The sequence below is a fragment of the Ovis aries genome, chromosome X, assembly GCF_016772045.2.
Source record: "Ovis aries strain OAR_USU_Benz2616 breed Rambouillet chromosome X, ARS-UI_Ramb_v3.0, whole genome shotgun sequence".
In the NCBI taxonomy this organism is placed as follows: Eukaryota; Metazoa; Chordata; class Mammalia; order Artiodactyla; family Bovidae; genus Ovis; species Ovis aries.
This window is the reverse complement of record NC_056080.1, coordinates 95,297,070-95,320,060: the sequence shown is the minus strand read 5'-3', so window position 1 is coordinate 95,320,060 and position 22,991 is coordinate 95,297,070. Positions and strand designations below refer to the sequence as shown.

At 39.4% G+C, this 22,991-nt stretch overlaps 1 protein-coding gene across 1 annotated transcript; it reads right to left on the bottom strand.

Moving 5' to 3' along the window:
• Nucleotides 1-18,385: 18,385 nt before the first annotated feature.
• LOC101122332 (uncharacterized protein CXorf66 homolog) lies at nt 18,386-21,365 on the bottom strand. Its single transcript, XM_004022300.4, has 3 exons — nt 21,239-21,365; nt 20,400-20,556; nt 18,386-19,226 (listed from the first exon to the last, which is right to left on the bottom strand). The coding sequence occupies exons 1-3, from the start codon at nt 21,324-21,326 to the stop codon at nt 18,386-18,388; spliced, it is 1,086 nt and encodes a 361-aa protein (XP_004022349.1). The 5' UTR covers nt 21,327-21,365.
• Between the last annotated feature and the right edge of the window lie 1,626 nt (nt 21,366-22,991).

Sequence of the window (22,991 nt, the reverse complement as noted above, 5' to 3'; positions counted from 1 at the left end):
AGTCCCTTGGACTGCAAGGAGATCAAACCAGCCAATCCTAAAAGAAATCAGTCCTGAATATACATTGGAAGGGCTGATGCTGAAGCTTAAGCTCCAATATTTTGGTGACCTGATGCAAAGAACTGACTCATTGGAAAAGACCCTGATGCTTGAAAAGATTGAAACAAGGAGGAGAAGGAGATGACAGCGGATGAGATACTTGGATGGCATCATTGACTCGATGGACATGAGTTAGAGCAAAGTGTGGGAGTTGGTGATGGACCAGGAAGTCTGGTGTGCTGCAATCTATGGGGTCATATAGAGTCAGACAGGACATAGTGACTGAACTGAACTGAAGTGAACTTGAAAACTATAAGACGTTGATTAAAGAAACTGATAATGACAGAAACAGATGGAAAGATATAATGTGCTCATGGAGTGAAAAAATTACTATCATTAAAATGGTCACTCTGCCTTGGGCAACCTACAGATTCAGTGTAATCCTTATCAAAGTACCAATGGTATTTTTCACAAATCTAGAACAAATATTTGTTCATCTGCCTTTGTACACATAATGACCTCATGCTGACTACATACATCCAGGATCTGCAGCTATAAAAGCAAAAAATAGGGAATTCCCTGGTGGTCGAGGGTCCAGTGTTTAACTCTCTCGGTGCTTTCACTACCATGGAACAGTATTTGCTCCCTGGTCAGGGAATCTAAATCTCACAAGATGTGTGGTGTGGCCAAAAGAAACTCCAACAAAATATAAGAAAAAATAGATATAAAAATTTTTAAATGTTTTAAGTATTAAACAAAATACAGAAATACATTTACATTTTAAAATGTTAAAATAAAAAAATGCTTTGGCAGTGGCACAGATCATCATTCAAATCTTGGCTGTGGAGTCAAATGGCTCTCACATCAAATTCCTGCTGCTACTGCTACTGCTGCTGCTAAGTCGCTTCAGTCGTGTCCGACTCTGTGCGACCCCATAGACGGCAGCCCACCAGGCTCCCCCGTCCCTGGGATTCTCCAGGCAAGAACACTGGAGTGGGTTGCCATTTCCTTCTCCAATACATGAAAGTGAAAAGTGAAAGTGAAGTCACTCAGTCGTGTCCGACTCTTCGCGACCCCATGGATTGCAACCTACCAGACTCCTCCATCCATGGGATTTTTCACTGTAAACATGGGTAGGTCATTTCAGCATTTTGTGACCTTAGTTTGTTAACCTGTGAAATAGGATATCAAATGATAAAAACAGTACAATTTAGTAACTAATGTAGTCTCTTTTATTTGAGGGAAAACCACCCATGAGTTAGGGGTGCCCAGTGCCTCACAAGCAGTGGAACACTCTTCTGGAGGGATATCAGAAAGAATGGGTGTTATCGAGCATTAGGAGAGGCAATGTAGAAACAGGGCATGATTGGCTAGGAAGTCAAGGATTTCCTGATAAGGCTAATAGTGTAAGATAAGCTATTTTCTAGTGTAAGATAAGCTAGCTAAAGTTAAGTTGGAGGACTGATTAATTTATGTAGGTTTCCTAGATAGTGAGGTGTTTCCTGAGAGTGTGGGCTTACATGGGTTTATTTTTGCATGTGGGCCACTTGGGCTGCCTCCATTTTGTGAGTCCCAATATGCAAATTTCCTTTATCAGTGGGAAATGATGCTTGTCTCTTCTTTCAGATTTGTTATGAGGACAAAATAGCCATAAACATCCCTATTACTTTAAAGCTATAGGAATAAATGATATTAACAAAAAAAGCTATAGGAATTTATTTTTATTAGATCATCAGCACTTAGCCAAACTATGGTCTTGAAGGCTGCAAGTTAGTCAACCTGCCCTCTCTCTGAATCCCAGTTTACATCTGCAAGAAAGTTGACTAACTGTGGCCCATCCATGACAGTTGGGTTATGGTCTGAACAGTCATCATTCACTTGCATTAACTCTTATTGACCTGTCTCTCTCCCACAATCTTTGATCTGTATCCTTGCCAGTGTCTCTCAGACACTGCCTCTCATTTGGGAATCTGCTCCATGTTCAGTTCTTAAGCCATTGACTTCAAGTTTTTTCATATACCTGGTTATTCATCTGTCTCTAGCTGAGACAATATTTTTAGATATCTGTCAATCTTCACGTAACTCCCTGATTGCACTCTTGTTCTGAGTCAAAGCAGATTCCCCAACTAGACTCACAAAGCTCCTTCTGGACTTTAGCTTCCAATCAAGATGGAGTGATCTGGGCCAGATTTACACTCCCACATGATACAATGAAAAAATATTACAACAGTATTCTCAAGATATCCGAAAACAAAGAACAGTGATTCTGAGTTGGGAAACAAGGACAAGACTGCAATGTCCCAGCTTACTACCTTGAGAAACTTTCCAGGTGGCAGTGCACAAAGGGAACCCAGGTATAGTCAGGCAGAGTTTCTGTGGATTTATAATATATGTAGAAGCATACTATCTGGCAAGCACAGCAAAAGGCCAGGAGAGGAGAAATCAAAGTATGCTGTTGCATGATTCTTATACTCTATGTGAAGCAGTATAATATCAGTTATAAGTAGAAGGTGATAAGTTAAAGTGTGCCCTATAAATCCTGAGACAACCCCTGAAACAGTGGAACAAAGAGTTATAGGTAATAAGGTAACAGAGGAGATAAACTATAATCATACAAAATACTCAGTTAGTCCAAAATAAGCCAGAAAATGATGAAAGAGAAAAGAGTACAAATGGGAAAATAAAAAGTCAAGAAAAATTATACAATTGAAGTTAACCATACCAGTGGTCACATTAAATTAAAATGGTCTAAATACCTCAACTAAAGGCAGAGATTGCCATATTAGATAGGGAAATAAAAAGAAAAAAGAAGGCCCAGCTGCATTCTTTTCACAAGAAGCTGACTTTAAGTATAATGACAGGCAAAAATAGATGAAAATATAACAATGAAATAAGATATTCCATGATAGCAATAGTCAAATGAAAAATGGGATGCTTATGTTAATATCAAAGTAGATTTTAGAGCAAAGAATTTCACTGCAGTTAAATTAAGTTGTTTTGTAATAATAAAAGGGCCAATTTATGAAGAAGATATAATAATCTAAATATTTATGTGCTGAAAAACACAGCTCCAAATTATATGAGGAAAAACCAAAGGAATGGCAAGGAGAAATAAAGTTATGGTGGGAAATTTCAACACTTATCTCTCGGTTATTGATATTGATGGAACAGTTGGGTGGAAAATCTGAAAGCTTATAGAAGAATTAAAGTGCAGTATGAACCAATTTGGGCTTCCCTGGTGGCTCAGTGGTAAAAAGTCTTCCTGCTAATGCAGGAGACTGGAGTTTGATCCGTAGATGGGAAAGATCCCCTGGTGAAGGAAATGGCAACCCACTGTAGTATCCTTTCCTGGGAAATTCATGGAGAGAGGAGCCTGGTGGGCAACAGGCCATGGGGTTGCAAAAAAAGTTGAACATAATTTAGTGACTAACAACATCAACAACAAATGAACCAGTTTGACCTAACTGGCAATTGTAGAAGACTCTACCCAACCACAGAAGAATATATATATATATATATATATATATATATATTTTACAAATTGCTTATTTTTAATTGGAGGATAATTTCTTTATAATGTTCTGTTGGTTTCTGCCATACATCAACATGAACCTGCTACAGGTACACATATGTCCCCTGCCTCTTGAGCCTCCATCCCAATTCTCACCCTAGAATATACATTTCTTTAAAGTGTCTATGGAACATTTACTCACATAAAACATATGCTGTGCCATAAGATGTCTCAATATACTTAAAATATTTTTTTAACTTTTTCCACTTGCATTTAAAAAAATATTTATTAGTTTATTTTCTACTTCAAGGATAATTGCTTTACAGAATTTTGTTGCTTTCTGTTAAACATGGCTGATTCATGTTGATATTTAAAGTAATTTAAACCACAGTCTGGCAATAACTGAATTAAATTAAAGATCAATAACAAATAAATCACTAGAGTGAGTTAGTTCAGTAGCACGCTAGGTCTCCCTGTCCTTCACCAAATCCAGAGTTCACTCTAACCCATGTCTATCGAGGCAGTGATGTCATCCAGCCATCTTATCCTCTCTCGTCCCCTTCTCCACCTGCCCTCAACCCCTCCCAGCATCGGGATCTTTTCCAACGAATCAAACATTCGCATCAGGTGGCCAAAGTATTGGAGTTTCAGCTTCAGCATGAGTTCTTCCAATGAACAATCTCCTTACAGTCCAAGGGACTCTCAAGAGTCTTCTCCAACACCACAGTTCAAAAGAATCAATTTTTCAGCACTCAGCTTTCTTCACGGTCCAACTCTCACATCCATACATGACCACTGGAAAAACCATAGCCTTGACTAGATGGACCTTTGTTGGCAAAGTAATATCTCCGCTTTTCAATATTTTATCTGGGTTGGTCATAACTTTCCTTCCAAGGAGTAAACATCTTTTAACTTCATGGCTGCAGTCACCATCTGCAGTGATTTTGGAGCCCCCAAAAATAAAGTCTGACACTGTTTCCACTGTTTCCCCATCTATTTCCCATGAAGTGATGGGACCAGATGCCATGATCTTTGTTTTCTGAATGTTGAGCTTTAAGCCAACTTTGCCACTCTCCTCTTTCACTTTCATCAAGAGGCGTTTTAGTTCCTCTTCATTTTCTGCCATAAGGGTGGTGTCATCTGCATATCTGAGGTTATTGATATTTCTCTTGGCAATCTTGATTCCAGCTTGTGTTTCTTCCAGTCCAGAGTTTCTCATGATGTACTCTGCATAGAAGTTAAATAAGCAGGCTGACAATATACAGCCTTGACATACTCCTTTTCCTATTTGAAATCAGTCTGTTGTTCCATGTCCAGTTCTAACTGTTGCTTCCTGACCTACATACAGATTTCTCAAGAGGCAGGTCAAGTGGTCTGATATTCCCATCTCTTTCAGAATTTTCCACAGTTTATTGTGATCCACCCAGTCAAAGGCTTTGGCATAGACAATAAAGCAGAAATAGATGTTCTTCTGGAACTCTCTTGCTTTTTCCATGATCCAGTGGGTGTTGGCAATTTGATCTCTGCCTTTTCTAAAACCAGCTTGAATATCAGGAAGTTCACGGTTCACATATGGCTGATGCCTGGCTTGGAGAATTTTGAGCATTACTTTACTAGCATGTGAGATGAGTGCAATTGTGTGGTAGTTTAAGTACTCTTTGGTATTGCCTTTCTTTGGGATTGGAATGAAAACTGACCTTTTCCAGTCCTGTGGCCACGGCTGAGTTTTCCAAATTTGCTGGCATATTGACTGTAGCACTTTCACAGCATCATCTTTCAGGATTTGAAAAAGCTCAACTGGAATGCCATCACCTCCACTAGCTTTGTTCCTAGTGATGCTTTCTAAGGCCCACTTGACTTCATATTCCAGGATGTCTGGCTCTAGATGAGTGATCACACCATCATGATTATCAGGGTCGTGAAGATCTTTTTTGTACAGTTCTTCTGTGTATTCTTGCCACCTCTTCTTAATATCTTCTGCTTCTGTTAGGTCCATAGCATTTCTGTCCTTTATCGAGCCCATCTTTGCATGAAATGTTCCCCTTGTATCTCTAATTTTCTTGAAGAGATCTCTAGTCTTTCCCATTCTGATGTTTTCCTCTATTTCTTTGCATTGATCGCTGAAGAAGACTTTCTTATCTCTTCTTGCTATTCTTTGGAATTCTGCATTCAAATGCTTATATCTTTCCTTTTCTCCTTTGCTTTTTCCTTCTCTTCTATTCTCAGCTATTTGTAAGGCTTCCCCAGACAGCCATTTTGCTTTTTTGCATTTCTTTTCCAGGGGGATGATCTTGATCCCTGTCTCCTGTACAAATGTCACAAACCTCATTCCATAGTTCATCAGGCACTCTATCTATCAGATCTAGGCCCTTAAATCTATTTCTCACTTCTACTGTATAATCATTAGGGATTTGATTTAGGTCATACCTGAATGGTCTAGCGGTTTTTCCTACTTTCTTCAATTTGAGTCTGAATTTGGTAATAAGGAGTTCATGATCTGAGCCACAGTCAGCTCCTAGTCTGGTTTCTGTTGGCTGTATAGAGCTTCTCCATCTTTGGCTGCAAAGAATGTAATCAATCTGATTTCGGTGTTGACCATCTGGTGATGTCCATGTGTAGAGTCTTCTCTTGTGTTGTTGGAAGAGGGTGTTTCCTATGACCAGTGCATTTTCTTGGCAAAACTCTATTTCGCTTGGTGTCTCTAATTTTCTTAAAGGGATCTCTAGTCTTTCTCATTCTATTGTTTTCCCCTATTTCTTTACCTTGATCGCTGAGGAAGGCTTTCTTATCTCTCCTTGCTACTCTTTGGAACTCTACATTCAGATGCTTATAATTTTCCTTTTATCCTTTGCTTTTCACTTCTCCTCTTTTCACAGCTATTTGTAAGGCCTCCTAAGACAGCCATTTTGCTTTTTTGCATTTCTTTTACATGGGGATGGTCTTGATCCCTGTCTCCTGTACAATGTCACGAGCCTCTGTTCATAGTTCATCAGGCACTCTATCAGATCTAGGCCCTTAAATCTATTTCTCACTTCCACTGTATAATCATAAGGGATTTGATTTAGGTCATACTTGAATGGTCTAGTGGTTTCGCCCACTTTCTTCAATTTAAGTCTGAATTTGGCAATAAGGAGTTCATGATCTGAGCCACAGTCAGCTCCCGGTCTTGTTTTTGCTGACTGTATAGAGTTTCTCCATCTTTGGCTGCAAAAAATATAATCAATCTGATTTCAGTGTTGACCATCTGGTGATGTCCATGTGTAGAGTCTTCTCTTGTGTTGTTGGAAGAGAGTGTTTGCTATGACCAGTGCATTCTCCTGGCAAACCTCATGGGTTAGTTTTACTGAGTTAGACAAGGTTGTGGTCCATGAGATCAGATTGGCTAGTTTTCTGTGATTATGGTTTCAGTGTGTCTGCCCTCTGATACCCTCTTGCAACACCTACCATCTTACTTGGGTTTCTCTTACCTTGAATGTGGGGTATCTCTTCACAGCTGCTCCAGCAAAGTGCAGCCACTTCTCCTTACCTTGGATGAGGGGTATCTCCTCAAGGCTGCCCCTCCAGACCTTGAACGTGGAATAACTCCTCCTGGCCCTCCTGCACCTGCGCATCTGCCACTCCTTGGTTGTGGGCTTGCACCTCTCAGCCATTTCCCCTGACCTCGGGCGTGGGGCAGCTCCTCTCAGCCACTGCCCTGACCTTGGGGGTGCAGTAGCTCTTCTCGGCCACCACCTGACCTCAGACGTGGGGTTAGCTCCTTTAGGCAGCCACCCCTGATTTCGAACGTGGGGTAGATCCTCTTGGCTGCTCCTGTGCTGACACAGCCTGGCACTCTTGGTCATCGCCCCTGACCTTGGGCGAGGGGTAGCTCCTCTCTTCCCTTTTCAATCACTTGAAAACCCCCATATATATGGGAACTAAATGACGTGTTTCTAGAAAGCCTATGGGTCAACAAAAATTATGGGAAGATAATTTGAAAAGTATTTTGAAATGAATGAAAATGAAGACACAGCATAACAGAATTAGTGGGATGCTCTTAAAGCAGGGCTTGGGGGAAATTTATAGCATTAAATGCCTAAGTAGTGAAAAGGAGAATGATCTCAAGTTAGTAACCTCTGCTCCCATCTTAAGAAACTAGAAAAAGAAGAAGAGGAAACAGCACAGGGAGAGGAAACAAATGATAAAGATTGGAGCAGACATAAGTGAAAAACCAAAAAACGAGAGAAAAAGTCAATGAAACCAAATGCTGCTGGTGAAGATCAATAAAATGGATAGAGCTCTAGCCAGACTTATCAAGAAAAAGGAGAGAAGACACAACTGACACAAATGGATGCGCAAAATCATATCACTATAAATTCCACAGATACTAAAAAGACAATAAATAAATAGTATAAACAAATGGGAATTCCCTGTCGGTCCAGTGGTTAGGACTCAGTGCTTTCACTGTTCCATCCCTGACTGGGGAACTAAGATCCCACAAGCCACACTGCAGGGTCAAAACAACGTATATACAAATGTTGTTGTTCAGTCACTCAGTCATGTCTGACTCTTTGCGATCCCATGGACAGCAGCACACCAGGCTTCCCTGTCCTTCACCATCTCTTGGAGCTTGCTCAAACTCACTTGCATGGAGTCGGTGATGCCATCCTACCATTTTATCCTTTGCTGTCTCCTTCTCCTCCTGCCTTCAATCTTTCCCAGCATCAGGGTCTTTTCTAATGAGTCAGTTCTTCACATCAGGTGGCCAAAGTATTGGAGCTCAGCTTCAGCATCAGTCCTTGAAATGAATATTCAGGGTTGATTTCCCTTAGGATTGACTAGTTTGATCTCCTTGCCATCCTAAGGATGCTTAAGAGTCTTCTCCAACACCACAGTTCTAAAGCATCAGTTTTTTGGTGCTCAGCTTTCTTTATGATCCAACTCTGACATCGATACATGACTACAGGATAAAACATAGCTTTGACTAGACAGACCTTTGCTGAGATAGCATAGACAAAGACTGCATAGCAAACACAATCATCTTTTAAGATAGGGATCTTATGCACTCATGATGTGTGGCCTGATGCAGTTTAACTCTGTACAATCAGATTAGTCACTGCTTTTCCTGTGGGGATGAGGTGTGAAAGGACACTTCCTCCCTAACACTCCCCTATTATTTCCCCTTATTTGGTCTTAGCTATTTTTAAGGCAACCACAGACTTCACCCAAGTGTATTAGTTTCAAGGGCTACCATGATAAATTACTGCAAGCTGGTTGGCCGAAACATCAATTGTTTTCTTTTCTTTTCTTTTTAATATTGGCCACATCACGTGACACCAGCTGCCCCTGAAAAACCACTAAACTAAATCACAAAATCTGACATATGTGGAGGACCCATGGGATGTTATGGTCACGAAAAAATATTTTTTTCCCTCCAGTCCAACATCCAGTACCTAGTTAATGAACGGGGGAGGTGTTCTTGGGAGGCTGGCTACAGCATAAAAGTGGTTGAAAGTTCTAGAACATAATAAATCTGTATCAGACTTACATGATTTCATGCATATAACAGTAATGAGAAAAGAAAAGTAGCTTGAATTAGTGTTTAGTAGCCAAGATTGATTTTCTGACAATCCATGAGTCTAGTAATTGGTATATGGCTCCTGAAATAGCTTACCCCCCACCATTTTAGTTTTTTACATGACTTGCTGTATGTTCTTATTTTTTCCTGTAAGTAACCTCAAGAGGTCAGCGTAGAAAACTTTATTTTTCTGCTGGGGCTCGAACTGCCCGGGGAAAGTCTGGACTGGGAGCCCGGGTGGCCTGGGACCTCTGGTGGTGGCAGCTGCAGAAATCTGATGATGCAGATCACCAAAGCAGTTGTGAGACAATTTCAGCAAAAACTGGCTGATACCCTAAAAATGCAGTCTACGTCAGAGGCTTCACTGGAGTCCACGTCATGTTATCGTACTAACTTAGACAATGAGGTACAGGATTGAAATAAGAAATTATGTCAACTCACAAGTCAGACTGATGATCTTTCAGCAGAGCTGAAAGCTACATCTTCAGAATGTCAGCACCTGAATGCAAAAAATCAAGTTCTTTGGCAGGAATTATTATCTATGAAAATACAAGCAGCATCTCAAGGAGCAGTTAGGAGAGAAGGAAAATGCTTCAATAAGAAGTCAGATGGAACTCAAAATTAAAGACTTGAAATCTGAACTCTCCTAGGTGAAAACTTTTCAAGAAGATTCTAATACAGCAGATTGGAAAAATATAAGCCACTCTACCTAGTGGAACTAGATATTAGAAAGTCATTGGCAAATAAAATAAACAAGACTAATGAGAGGCTGGTAGATATCAGCATCCAACTTGTGGTGGAGAAACAGCAGAACAGATCTTGACTCAACCCTCTTACCATGAGGCCAGTCCTGGAGCCCCTTTGTGTTGGAAATTTCAATAGTAGTTTAGTGCTCAATAGAAATCTTACTCTGGGCTTCTCTGGTGGCTCAGATGGTAAAGAGTCTGCCTGCAGTATGTGAGACCCAGGTTTGATCCCTGGCTCAGGAAGATCCCCTGGAGAAGGAAATGGCAACCCACTCCAGTATTCTTGCCTGGAAAATCCCAGGAGCCTAGAGTCAGACACAACTGAGTGACTTTCTTTCTTTCTAGAAATCTTACTCTGAGAGCAAATGTAGTGTTTTCTATCTCAATTCCACGTCCTTCAAATAACAACTTGGAGACTTACTTGACCAAGATGTAGTGGGAGTTGCAAAAGAATATAACTAGAGAACTAGAAAAACCTGCTGCTGAATTTAAATCTGGATCCTAAGGAGTGTCTCCTCTAGGATCTATAGATGAGTCAAATCTATTTCAGGACCTACTTTTGAAAATATCACAAGAATATGTGCAGATTTTGAAGAAAAATTATATGATCTGAAAGACAAATAGTAAATGTTTCCCTACTGCACTGTTTTCATGACATTTTAGTTGTTTCCCATTAAACATGATGAGAAAATCTTTAAAACCATAAACCTTTATTTGACAATTTCACTTTGTCTTCACTGTTCGTTCAGTGAAACTAAGGTTTATGAAAGAAACTTGTTTACATAACAGTGATATAGTCCTTTTTGAGCAAATATCAAGAGTTGACTACCTTCATACCTTCATTGGTACTGATTTATAATATCTTCCATTAGTCCTTTGGTACTTTAGAATTTTATTTCATTTTGCTGTGGGTACTTTTTTATTTATATAAACAGGTGGAAATTGAAGGTAAGTAGCTCAATCACATTCTTTTTTTTAAATTGAAGTATAATTGATTTACAATTTTGTATTAATTTCAGGTGTACAGCAAGTTCACTGATATATTAAATATATATATATATATATTTTTTTCAGATTCTTTTCCATTATTGGTTCTTATAAGATATTGGGTATAATTCCCTGTGCTCTACTTTAACCCTTATAACATCTGTTTTATGTATAGTAATTTGTATTAGCTAATCCCAAACTCCTAATCCCCCTCTCCTTCCTTTCTCCTTTGGTAATCATAGGTTTGCTTTGTATATCTGTGAATCTGTGTCTGTTTTGTAAATAAGTTCATTTGTATCAGTTTTTAGATCCTCCATGTAGGTGACATCATATGATATTGTCTTCCTCTTTCTTAGTTCACTTAGTATGATAACATGTAGGTCTATCCATGTTGCTGCCAGATGGTACTATTTCATTCATTTTTATGCCAGAGTAATATTTCATCAAATATATATATATATATATACCACTGATTCTTAAGCAAATAGTTTATTGACGGGCACTTGGATTGTTTCCATATCTTAGCTATTGTAAATAGGTCTGCTATGAATGTTTGGTGTCAGTCACGTTCTATTGTCTGATTCACAGCCACACAATTGGATATTTTTACTTATTTATTTGGCTGTGCTTGGTCTCAGTTGTGGCACATGGGATCTTTGTTGCATGTGCAGGATCTTTAGCAGCATGTGAACTCTTAGTTGCCACGTGTGGGATCCAGTTCCCTGACCAAGGATCAAACCCAGGGTCCCTGCATTGTGAGTGCAGAGTCTTAGCCACTGGACCACCAGGGAAGTCCCACAATTGGACACTGATTTTTTTTAATTTTGCAAACTGGCAGAGAAGGTGTAGATATGATAGATACAGTCCATTCAGTCTTTTCAGGGCTAATTATTCCAGCCATTCATTAGCATAAGCCTTTGTTTCTTCTTTTCCTCTTTGTGATTACCTGCCTTTTGGTAATTCTAAAAAAAAAATTAAATTGTAGTATAGTTGATTTGCAATGTGTTAATTACTGCTGTATAGCAAAGTGATTCAGTTTTACATATATATATATATACACATTCATTTTTAATGTATTCTTTTCCATTTTGGTTTACCATACGATATATCGCTATGCTATACAGTAAGACCTTGTTGCTTATCCATTATATATATAAACACTTACATCTGCTAACCCCCAGCCCTCAATCCCCTCTCCCTTGGCAACCACCAATCTGTTTTCCATGTCCATCAGTTTGTTTCATAGATAGGTTTATTTGTTTCATATTTTAGATTCTACATATAAGTGATATCATATGGTATTTGCCTTTCTCTTTCTAACTTATTTCACTTAGTACGATAATCTCTAGTTGCATCCATGTTGCTGCAAATGACATTATTTCATTCTTTTTATGACTGAGTAGTATTCCATTATACATATGGACCACATCTTTATCCACTCTTATGTTGTGGACATTTAGATCGATTTTCATGTCTTGGCTATTGTGAATAATGCTGCTGTGAACATAAGGATATATGTATCTTTTGGAATTTTGATTTTGTCCAGATATAAGCCCAAGAGTGAGATTGCTGGATCATATGGTAATTCTATTTTTAGTTTTCTGAAGAACTGCCTTACTTTTTCCACAGTGGCTGTACCAGCTTACATTCCCAGCCTTTATGTAATTTTAATATGGATTTAAAAATAGCTCATTTTGCTAGGAAAATTGGTAACTAAGGGAATAGTTTGGTGATAGAAGATATCTACAGATTTTTTTTATTATCAACAAATTTCTACCATTCAGAGAACAATAACTATATAGTTCCTGTATCTTACTTTTTAAAGTAAAATAATTATATACAACAGATTTATAGCAATTTATTTCTTCATCTCCTTCAGCTGTCTTTTCAATGTGTTATTTTGATTCAGGCACATCAGGGAATAATTCTAAGTAGAATTATTTTCAAGTAGCACTACCTCAAAGTTCTTAGATATAAGCTATTATTAGCTCTTGCTTATTTCAAAGACGGCCTTTTCTGTGTATTATATATATAATTGCAAAGCTAATTAATCATGATTAACCCTTGTTTTATAAGGTTGCAACAGCAGAGGAATAATTGAGGGTTGTATATAGGTTGCCTTTAAGGAGATATTTGACTGAAGCTCTCAGAAAGCTTTCTTCTTACTTCTAGTTCCCTTCCTTTGTTGCTTCTAATTCTTAGGAATTTCACGATGTGGCAGGGACTGGAGGATTTTGAGAGTCGATAAAACTGGAGACTTTTAAATATCCCTTATCTGGTGTATCACTTCTCTGTGGCCACTTAAAGATCTGCCAATCAGGCACATGCCACCACGAGCTAGCATCCTCAACCCTGTTAGCCCGGTAAAACGTGGTCTTTTAGCTGCATGAGCATTCCTTCAGCTCTTCAGAGCCCCTTCTCTCCACAGGAGGTAGAAGAGAGGATCTCAAAGTATACTTTCAGCTATATGTTTATATAATTTCTTTTTAAAAATTTTATGTATTTATTTTAATTGGAGAATAATTACTTTACAATATTGTGATGGTTTTTGTCATATGTCAACATGAATCAGCCATAGGTATACTTGTGTCCCTTCCCTCCTGAACCCCCCTCCCATCCCCCACCCCACCCCATCCTTCCAGGTTGTCACAGAGCACCTGCTTTGGGTGCCCTGGCCCTGCCTCATACTTCAAACTCACACTGGCTATCTATTTTACATATGGTAATGTATACGTTTCAATGCTGTTCTCTCAAATCATCCCACCCTCTCCTTCTCCCACTGAGTCCAAAAGTCTGTTCTTTACATCTGTGTTTCCTTTGCTGCCCTGCACGTAGGATCATCAATACCATCTTTCTAGATTCCACATGTATGTGTTACTATACAGTATTTGTCTTTCTCTTTCTGACTTACTTCACTCTGTATAATAAACTCAAGGTTCATCCACCTCATTAGAACTGACTCAAATGCATTCCTTTTATAGCTGAGTAATATTCCATTGTTTCTATAATTTCTTATTTTTTTAATTTTAAAAGTTTAATTTTTAAAAATTTTATTGAAGTAAAGTTGATTTACAATGTTGTGTACTTCCATGCTTATAAAATTTCATGTATATGTTGGAAATGTTTGAAATCTGCATTTTTGCACTTTTTTTTAAGTGATAGGTTTTTAGAAAGCACTTTATTGAATAAAGTGAGAGTCAACCAGTCAAGGAGATCTAACCAATCAATCCTAAAGGAAGTCAGTCCTGAATATTCCTTGGAAGGACTAATACTGAAGGTGAAGCTCCAGTAGGTTGGCCACCTGATGCAAAGAACTAACTCATGAAAAGACTCTGATGATAGGAAAGATTGAAGGCGGGAGAAGAAGGGGACGACAGAGAATGAGATGATGGGATGGAATCACCCATTTGATGGACATGAGTTTGAGTAAGCTCCTGAATTCGGTGGTGGACAGGCAAGCCTGGCATGCTGCAGTCCAAGGGGTCGCAAAGAGTTGGACAGGTCTGAGCGACTGAACTGAACTGAACTTACTGAATAAAAGGAGCAAAATATAATTAATTTCAGCCCCATTGTTATCGTTGTTAGTCACTCAGTCGTGTCCGACTCTCTGTGAGCCCAGAGCTTCCCTGGTAGCACAGATAGTAAAGAATCTGCCTGCAATGCTGGAGATCTGAGGTGGATCCCTGGGTCTGGAAGATGCCCTAGAGAAAGGAATGACTGCCTACTCCAGTATTCTTGCCTGGAGAAGTCCGTAGATAGAGAAGCAAGGTGGGCTACAGTCCACGGAGTCAGGAAGAGTTGGACATGACTGAAGAACTAACGATTTTAGTTCCATAGACAGGAACAAGGTATGAGTTTTGGAGATGAAGATAAGGAATGCGGATTAAAGGAAAACAGCCCTGATAGTCTTAGAGGGAAGGACCACGTTTGAAACTGGCTTCACAGCGACCCCTGGTGGACGAAAATGTAAGGACGCCAAGGACTGGCAGATACAGCCCTGACACTTGCTGAACTGGGAAATATAAAATGGGAGCAAGAAAGAAGAAAGGTATCATGACAGGTAAGACAATGCTGCAATAAGGCTAGGAAATAGAGATTCAGAGCCCTCTTACTTAACAAGGACATTTCCAAGAAGTGCCAAAAGCTATCCTTTGAAGTGAGATGAGTTATTTTAGGTATTAACTTGTGGAAGCTTTGACTGGTAAAAAAAAATATTATTATTATTTTTTTTTTTTTTTGCAAAATTTCTTCTCTAACTCAGAGTACTTTTTTTAAAACATATTTTATATTGGTTTTATGTGTGAAGCCCCATACTAATGCACCTAGAATTTTTCACGTTGAATGAGCTTTAAATATTCTGTAGACTCCTACTCTATAATTAAGTGTGGTTTAAAAAGCAACATACATACTCATGCTCATAGCTTGTGTTTAACATGTCATTATCATTGGTTGTCACTGGCAGTTAGTCCTTTTTATTAGATATTAATATTCCCAGCCTTTAAAGTATTACAAGTCTTTAGCTTAAGAATGATAAAGAGAAGAGAGCTTAGATCATTTGGCTTTGCCTACCAAGACTTCGGTTGAATTTAAGCTGAAAAACTATGCAGTTTTGACGTTGGCTATTTTCCAGGGTACTGATAGCTCAGATAAACTCCAAAATCATCTTACAATATGAAGCCAGATTACCCAATGAAATTTTAATTTTTAAAAAATTTAGACTGAAATGCTGTCAAATGTTGGTTAATATCATCTGAACAAAGCAACCATTAAAAAAAATGAGGCAAATGGAGGATATTTGCATACTGACTGGATAATTTATATTAAGGAATTATTATTAAGTTTTATATGAGGTAATAGTATTGTGTTTCAGTTCAGTTCAGTCACTCAGTCATATCCGACTCTTTGTGACCCCATGGAGTATTGTGTTTATGTATTTTTAAAATTTATTATTTTTTGGAGATATAAATGGGAGGGCAATGGATAGTAGTTTAAATGAAACAACATTGGCCATGTAATGATAATTGTTGAATCTGAGCAATGTTTATATGGGCGTTCATTCATACTCCTACTTTTTTGTTTGAAATGTTTTGTCATACTAAACCATAAAAATTTGATCAGAGCTTTTGTTTCTATTTGTGAATTTTTAAAAGACCAGGCTATCCCAGAACAGTTCTAACCCTTTACAGTTTATCTTTACACAAAGTGTAATACCAGTAGGAAATCAAGTCTGTAGCTACCACAATGCTTTTCAAATGCATTTTCCGCCTCTTAAAATTTTTATATATCATGCCATCTGTGAATTTCATGATGACCTTACAGACCCCACCAGGATACTACCAGTAGAGGCAGAGGTTACGGGGAAGTCAGATCTGAATGAACTCAAGACATATTTATATACTCCTGGTAAGTTAGGAGGATGGTCCAGATTGATTAAAAGTCAAGTAAGGATTTTGCTGATACCAGTGGACTGGGTGATCTAAGAATAAACAGATACCCCAGAAGCTGGAAGTGAGAAGGCAGTATAGCATAATGAAAATTTGAACTTAAGTCAATCATAGATTCATATCTTGATTCAATCAATTGCTAGATGTGATCTTACTATATGTTACAGAACATCAGTTAACTCATATGGTAGTCCATATAATAGGGGACTGTTGGGAATTAAATAAAATATGTGAAATGTGAGGAAGGTGTTAACACTGCAGGTCTGGTTGTTCGGTCCTTGTATGTCAAGGGAACTGGAAACCATGATTTGACTACTGGTCAACCCTGGGGGAATGTTCTATTGTTAATTGATTGATGATCATGTTTTGTTCACCTGATTGCTTTGCACAAACATCAACATCGATAATGTGCATCTGGTGTCATTGTTGGGATCCTGAGTTTCACTTGCCATGTCTGGTCATGGAGCATGATGTACCTATGGGACCTGTTCTCAATAAAAGCCTCAGATGCTGAGGCTTCCCTGGGCAGAGCCATGTTGCACACATGCCTCTAGTTTATTGCTAAAGAAGAGAGCATGTCCTAGGTGGCCCCAGAGGGACAAGTACTCAAAAGCGCATGCCCAACCTCTCTGATTCACCTGAAAAGACATCTTTTTCCTGTTGCTCTTGGTTTGTCTATTTTTGCTCTAATAAACCTCAGCCATGACTATAATCTGCTTTTGAGTCTTGTGAGTCCTTTTGCTAAATCAGTAAAATTGAGGGGAGGGTGGCCTTCAGATCTCCCTGACATAAAGGGACTAGTACAATGTTTGGCAAGTAGTACACACTCAGTTTATGCTAGCTATGGAATTTAACTGATCCTGCTGGATGTGACAGGGGACTGACCTCATTGTACTAGAATATAGGCTGGGACTCCAGGATTTTGTCTGTTTTTCTGAACCATGCTCTTGGAAGTGGGCAGGGATAACCTCTCATCAGTGAGGAAGTTAGAAAATATAACTCCAAGGTTTTCCCCTGGCCTCCCAGCCCTCCTGATTCTAAGTAAGAAGGTACCCTGTGAAGAAAATGGGTAGATATCCGAGCTCTATCTGGGCCATTCTGAGAATGCACAATAGGGCAAACTCTTTTTTTATCCATTTGAAGGGTAACATAAAGAGTCAAAAACCTTGAGAGTGGGGCTGGAGCCTGGACCCTTACTTTGGTAGCAGTCATCAGAGGCAGTGGTATTAGAAATGAGTATTGGGACTTCCCTGGTGGTCCAGTGGCTAAAACTCCACACTCCCAATGCAGGGGGCCTCGGTTCTATCCCTGGTCAGAGAATCACATGCTGCAGCCAAGCATGCCACAACTAAGAACTGGCATGGTCAAATAAATATTTTTTAAAAAAGGAAATGACTATCAGGAATTTCCCCAGTGCAGCCAGAACCAAGCACACAGAGCCATTTCCGCCACACACTGGGCACCACAGAAAGACAGTCTTAAACTGTGAGGACACTATGTCAAAATATAAAAAATATTTGGGTTGAAACTTCAATTGAGGGCTAATCCAAGGGAAAGAGGAGCCTAGGGTACCCATCTTGCAATACCTTTCTATATTTGTGTGTGTGTGAGACTATGGTTCCCATTTAACCATGTACCTGTGTCCAACTCTTTTCGACCCCATCGACTGTAGCCCTTCAGTCTCCTCTGTCCATGGAAGTTCCCAGGCAAGAGTACTGGAGTGGGTTGCTATTTCCTCCTCCAAAGGATCTTCCTGATCCAGGGATCAAACCCACATCTCTTCCATTGGCAGGTGGATTCTTTACCACTGCACCAGCTGGGAAGCCCATCCAACTGACCAGATCTACGTTGTTGTTCAGTCAAGTTGTGTCCAACTCTTTGCGACCCCATGGACTGCAACACACCGGGTTTCCCTGTCCCTCATCATCTCCCAGAATTTGCCCAAGTAGATCTAAGATACCTCCCAAAGAGATTTATACCTCGAAAATACAATAATAATTATGACAAAATCAGTTATGTCACACATTTATTTACTATTTTTCGATAGAAGTTCATAGAAGTTTGCTTCTTCTGCATGGGTGGTCTTTTTTTTTTTGATCCCTTAATTATTTCGGGAGTTTTTATAGATGTCTTCCTTGCATTTTATATTGCAGAGTATAGTCACCTCCCTGTCACTCTCATCATCACTGTTATATGTTGTGATATCAGTGTCACTCATGTTGACATGCAGTGTGTTGTATTTGGATTGTTTCTTTTTATATGACTTGTAAAAGTGCTTCAATTCACGTGAAAAAAGTGGAACTGGAACATGCTTTATATTTGCTTCTGAAATATGAGTGATGAATGGCTCAGAAACAGCTGTGCAAACAAGGCATTTTTCCTTGTAGCATCGACAAAACTTCACTGGTTGAGTTCTAGATAATATTTCTGCCCTACCTGCACTAGCTGGGTATTTTAGTTTAAGATATCTCTGGCGTTTGGTCAGTTTATCTACACTTGATTGCTCAGAGAAGCTTTGATTCTTTGGATAGGGTAGAGGAGTTTTGGTTGGCTTGACCCTACACTGTAGACTTGATGGCCAAGTTGGCTTGATGACCTTCTTTGGATAGGATGGACTTACCTGACCGACTAGCTTATGGGCATGAGACTGCCTATGTGCCTTTTTTGGACTGCGTGTTCTATGCAACTTTTCCTGGGGAGGTGATCCTAACACTTTTTTGGGAGCTGATGGCTTGGATGTTTTTTTTTGACTCGAGGGCCTGATTAACTTTGCTGTACTTGAAGGAACTTCTCGTGGACTTGAGGGCCCAGATGACTTATCTCTTCTGGATACCATGGATTGTTTTTCTGGATCGCCCAGACCAGCAGTCAGTGACTTGGAGTCAGTAAATGATATTTTAGATGACCTGGATGCCTTGATGGTCATATCTTCTTTCTTGACCCTGAAAATACAGAGGACTTGGAATATGAGTATTTAAATCAGAAGAGTAAGATTGCTGTTGCCAGAAAATATGGGCTATTGTGTCAATTTAGACTTCTGGTCTTTTTTTGGCTCTAGCAGGAAAATTGAACACAGTAAGAATTGGAGTGTGGTAAAAACTATGACTTAGGTTACAGATTTGAACCATGTTGAATGCTTTTTCTTTTTCTTAATTTTGCTGTTTCAACCACAATGAATAACCATATAGTCTATATATGCAATGACACTAACTTGTTTCAAATCTACTGTTGAGAGGGAGAGAATTTATCTATCCCAGAAATTAAACTTTTTATAAAAAGCCACAACTTGATATGCAACTGAGGCACAAATGTCACAACCTGTCACATAAAAAAGTCTTTAGACCAAATTCATTGTTTTCCTGTCATATTTATACCATCAGGTTTTGTAACCATACATATTAATTCTCACAAGATTACTCTAAAACTGAAGGAATAGAACAGTGGTATATTTCAGTCACCAGTCCTTGGAATGGGAAATTTTTAGAGACCCAGTATATCAAGTGCCAGCCTAATCCTCCTATATTAAAGGCAGGGACTAGAATCACTAAATACAGTTAAAAATTGTTCATGTTATTACATCTCAAAATGATAGATTATCCAAAATGCGTTACTATCTTTGGAATGCAGAGACCCAACTCCTTCTCCCGAGAAGATTTTGATTCTGTCTTATTTAGATAGTCATTCCCTCTTTTCATAGACTCAACTTACAATGAAATTAGCAGCCTGGGGCTCAACCGAACCCTGAATAGGAGATAGTTTTGGCTAAAGTTGATGATGTACTTGAGATAATTTAAGAGCTTCATTTAAGTGAACATATCCAACCCACAAGATGTTGGGAGCTCTTTTGAAGTCTAAGGTTAATGTTAAGTAACAGAACAACAGTGAACCCGCTTACGTGTGTGTGCGCATGCGTGTGCAGGTACAGTCACTCATGCGAGTGCGCACCCACCTCCTCACCTCACCCCTACACCCCGCCACTTTGTATTTTTAGTTCAAAGGTGTAAGACTTAATGTTGCTGCTTTGGGGACTTCCTCGGTCTCACAGTTATAGAGTATAGTGAAGAACGCGCACCTCCCCCCAACCTTGTACTTTTATTCAAAGGTGTAAGACTTACTTGGCTGCATTATGGGCTTCCTCGCTATCACAGCTATAGTGAAGAAAGCAGGAACACGTGACAATATAGCCAGTGATGAGGGCACCAATTACAACAATGAGTAGACGTCGCTTTAATTCCTCCAGTTTGGTCTGCTTGAATTCCGCACGTGTAGTTACTTTGAAAGAAAATGTATCATCAGAACATGTGCTTGGTAACCAAGTTTGCTTCCATTTTGATGGGGGTTTGTTACTGTAGATCCAAGTCAAATCTCATCATCAATTATTTCTTTAAGCATGATAAGTGTCCACTGTCATTTTCCTCCCTCTATCACCTTCCCAGCCAGCCACAGTCTACAAGCCAAACCTGGGAGCTGTCTTTGGTTAATCAGTATAATTACCTAGGTTACCCCACATCGTGGCTTGTTCAACCCATTACCTAGGTATTTGAATGTGTGAATGCACTTGAGTGTTGATGTGTGTGTGAATGTGTATGGTGGAAAAAGGGATGGGACAAGAAAACACAGTTCTTGAAACCTACTATGTGTTAGGTACCATGCTAGATTCATTCACATAAAATTTTCTGGTATGGCTGGTGGGGGAGGGGCAGGGGTTGGTGGATTGGGTGGGGAAGGGGAATGAAAGGGGACAATATGGCTGTACTCTTCATGTTTCTATGTTTGGAATTTTTACACAGAAGTAAAATTTTCAGATGTTGTTCTAGAAATTCTCAAAGACCTACTCATAGTAAAGTAGAATAAACAGCAGATTTCTTACACACAGCTAGCTTGTCTAATTAAGTACTTGAATATATTTAAAATAATAGATCATAATTTCTAGGTTTTAAGGTTAGGGACATACCTGCAGTAGCAGATCCATTGCTTTCATTTCTATCTAAACAACTATTTGTCCAAATTGATAAAAGGAGGACATAAATGAAGAGATTCATGTCCAGGACCTTGTTGTCCTGTTTCCTCTCTCAAGGAAACTGCTGGATTTAAAATGACTCAGCTTGTTTTAGGGGCCTATGACTTCATAATCATTCTATGCCATATCCTGACAGCATAATCTCACCATGGTGACACATGAGCTCCTGAGTACAAATATTATGAAAAGACTTTTAATCCTTTATTTCTCCATTACATCAAATATTCTATCAAATTTGAATCAAAAAGTTTGAGACATTATTAAGCACAGAAGGCAGAGAAAATGAGTTAGCTCTAGATACTGAAGAACTATTTTTCTTTATTAAATGTTAAGGAGGCACCTTACAGCCCTGTAGTAGTTCTTATGTGTTTTAGAGGTTAAATCATCCTGGGGTATAAGTTTGTAGGAATTTTTCTTACTAAAATTAAGATTTTTGAATATCCCTCAAGCTTTTTATTGAGCTGCTTTTAATGGGTACCACTAAAGACTTTCTGGCTAGTGAGTGACATGATGAGATGTCCATTTTAGAAAAACCCCTCTGGCTCTTGTATGGGAACTAGATTGCTGGGGTTAAAGTAGTTTAGACAATTAGAAGGCTGTTATGTAGGTCCACCTGATAGAGGATGGTGGCTTGAAGCAGAGTGGTCAAAGATGGAGAGTAATCAATGCATTGGAGGAGTATTTTGATGTGGGTAGGACTTGAGGAAGGGCAGGCCATAGGGGATGAAGGAGAGAGAGGTAGCAAGGATGATTCATTGCTTCAACAAAAGCGTGTTGGAGATCTATGTGACAGAAAGCTTTGTGTTAAGCATGAGCATTCAGACAGTCACAGTCCCTGCCTTAAGATTTGGAAATCTAAAGGGAGAGACAGACACGTAAATAACCAATCACTAGGTTATGTAATGGGGCTTCTCTGGTAGCTCAGCTGGTGAAGAATCTGCCTGTAATGCAGGAGAACCAGGTTTGATTCCTGGGTCAGGAAGATCCCCTGGAGAAGGGATAGGCTACCCTTTCCAGTATTCTTGGGCTTTCCAGGTGGCTCAAACAGTAAAGAATCCATCTGTAATGTGGGAGACCTGGGTTCAATCCCTGGGTTGGGAAGATCCCCTGGAGGAGGACATGGAAACCCATTCCAGTATTCTTGCCTGGAGAATCCTCATGGACAGAGGAGCCTGGCAGGCTGCAGTCCATGGAGTTGCAGAATCAGACATGACTGAGCAACTAAGCAGCAGCACAGCAGAGCACAGCACAGCATAGTGTATACAACGGGCTTTCCAGGTGTCGCTAGTGGTAAAGAACCCGTCTGCCAATGTAAGAGATGTGGATTCAATAGCTAGGTTAGGAAGATCCCCTGGAGGGGCTGGGCATGGCAACCCACCCCAGTATTCCAGTCTGGAGAATCCCATGGACAGAGGAGTCTGGCAGGCTGCAGTCCATAGTGTCACACAGCGTTGGACATGACTGAAGTGACTTAGCATGCATGCACACAGAGTGTGTATGTCATATGCAGGCTGTGATGTCACAGGATACAGGGCCACAGGATCATGCAAAAGGACTATCTCTTCAAAGTGGGGAGTCCTGGAGGAGATGACCCTTGATCTGATGTGGATTTGTGTGCGTGTGTGTGTGTGTGGTTTTTATTTTTATTTATTTATTTATTTAAAAATTATTTATTTTAATTGAAGGA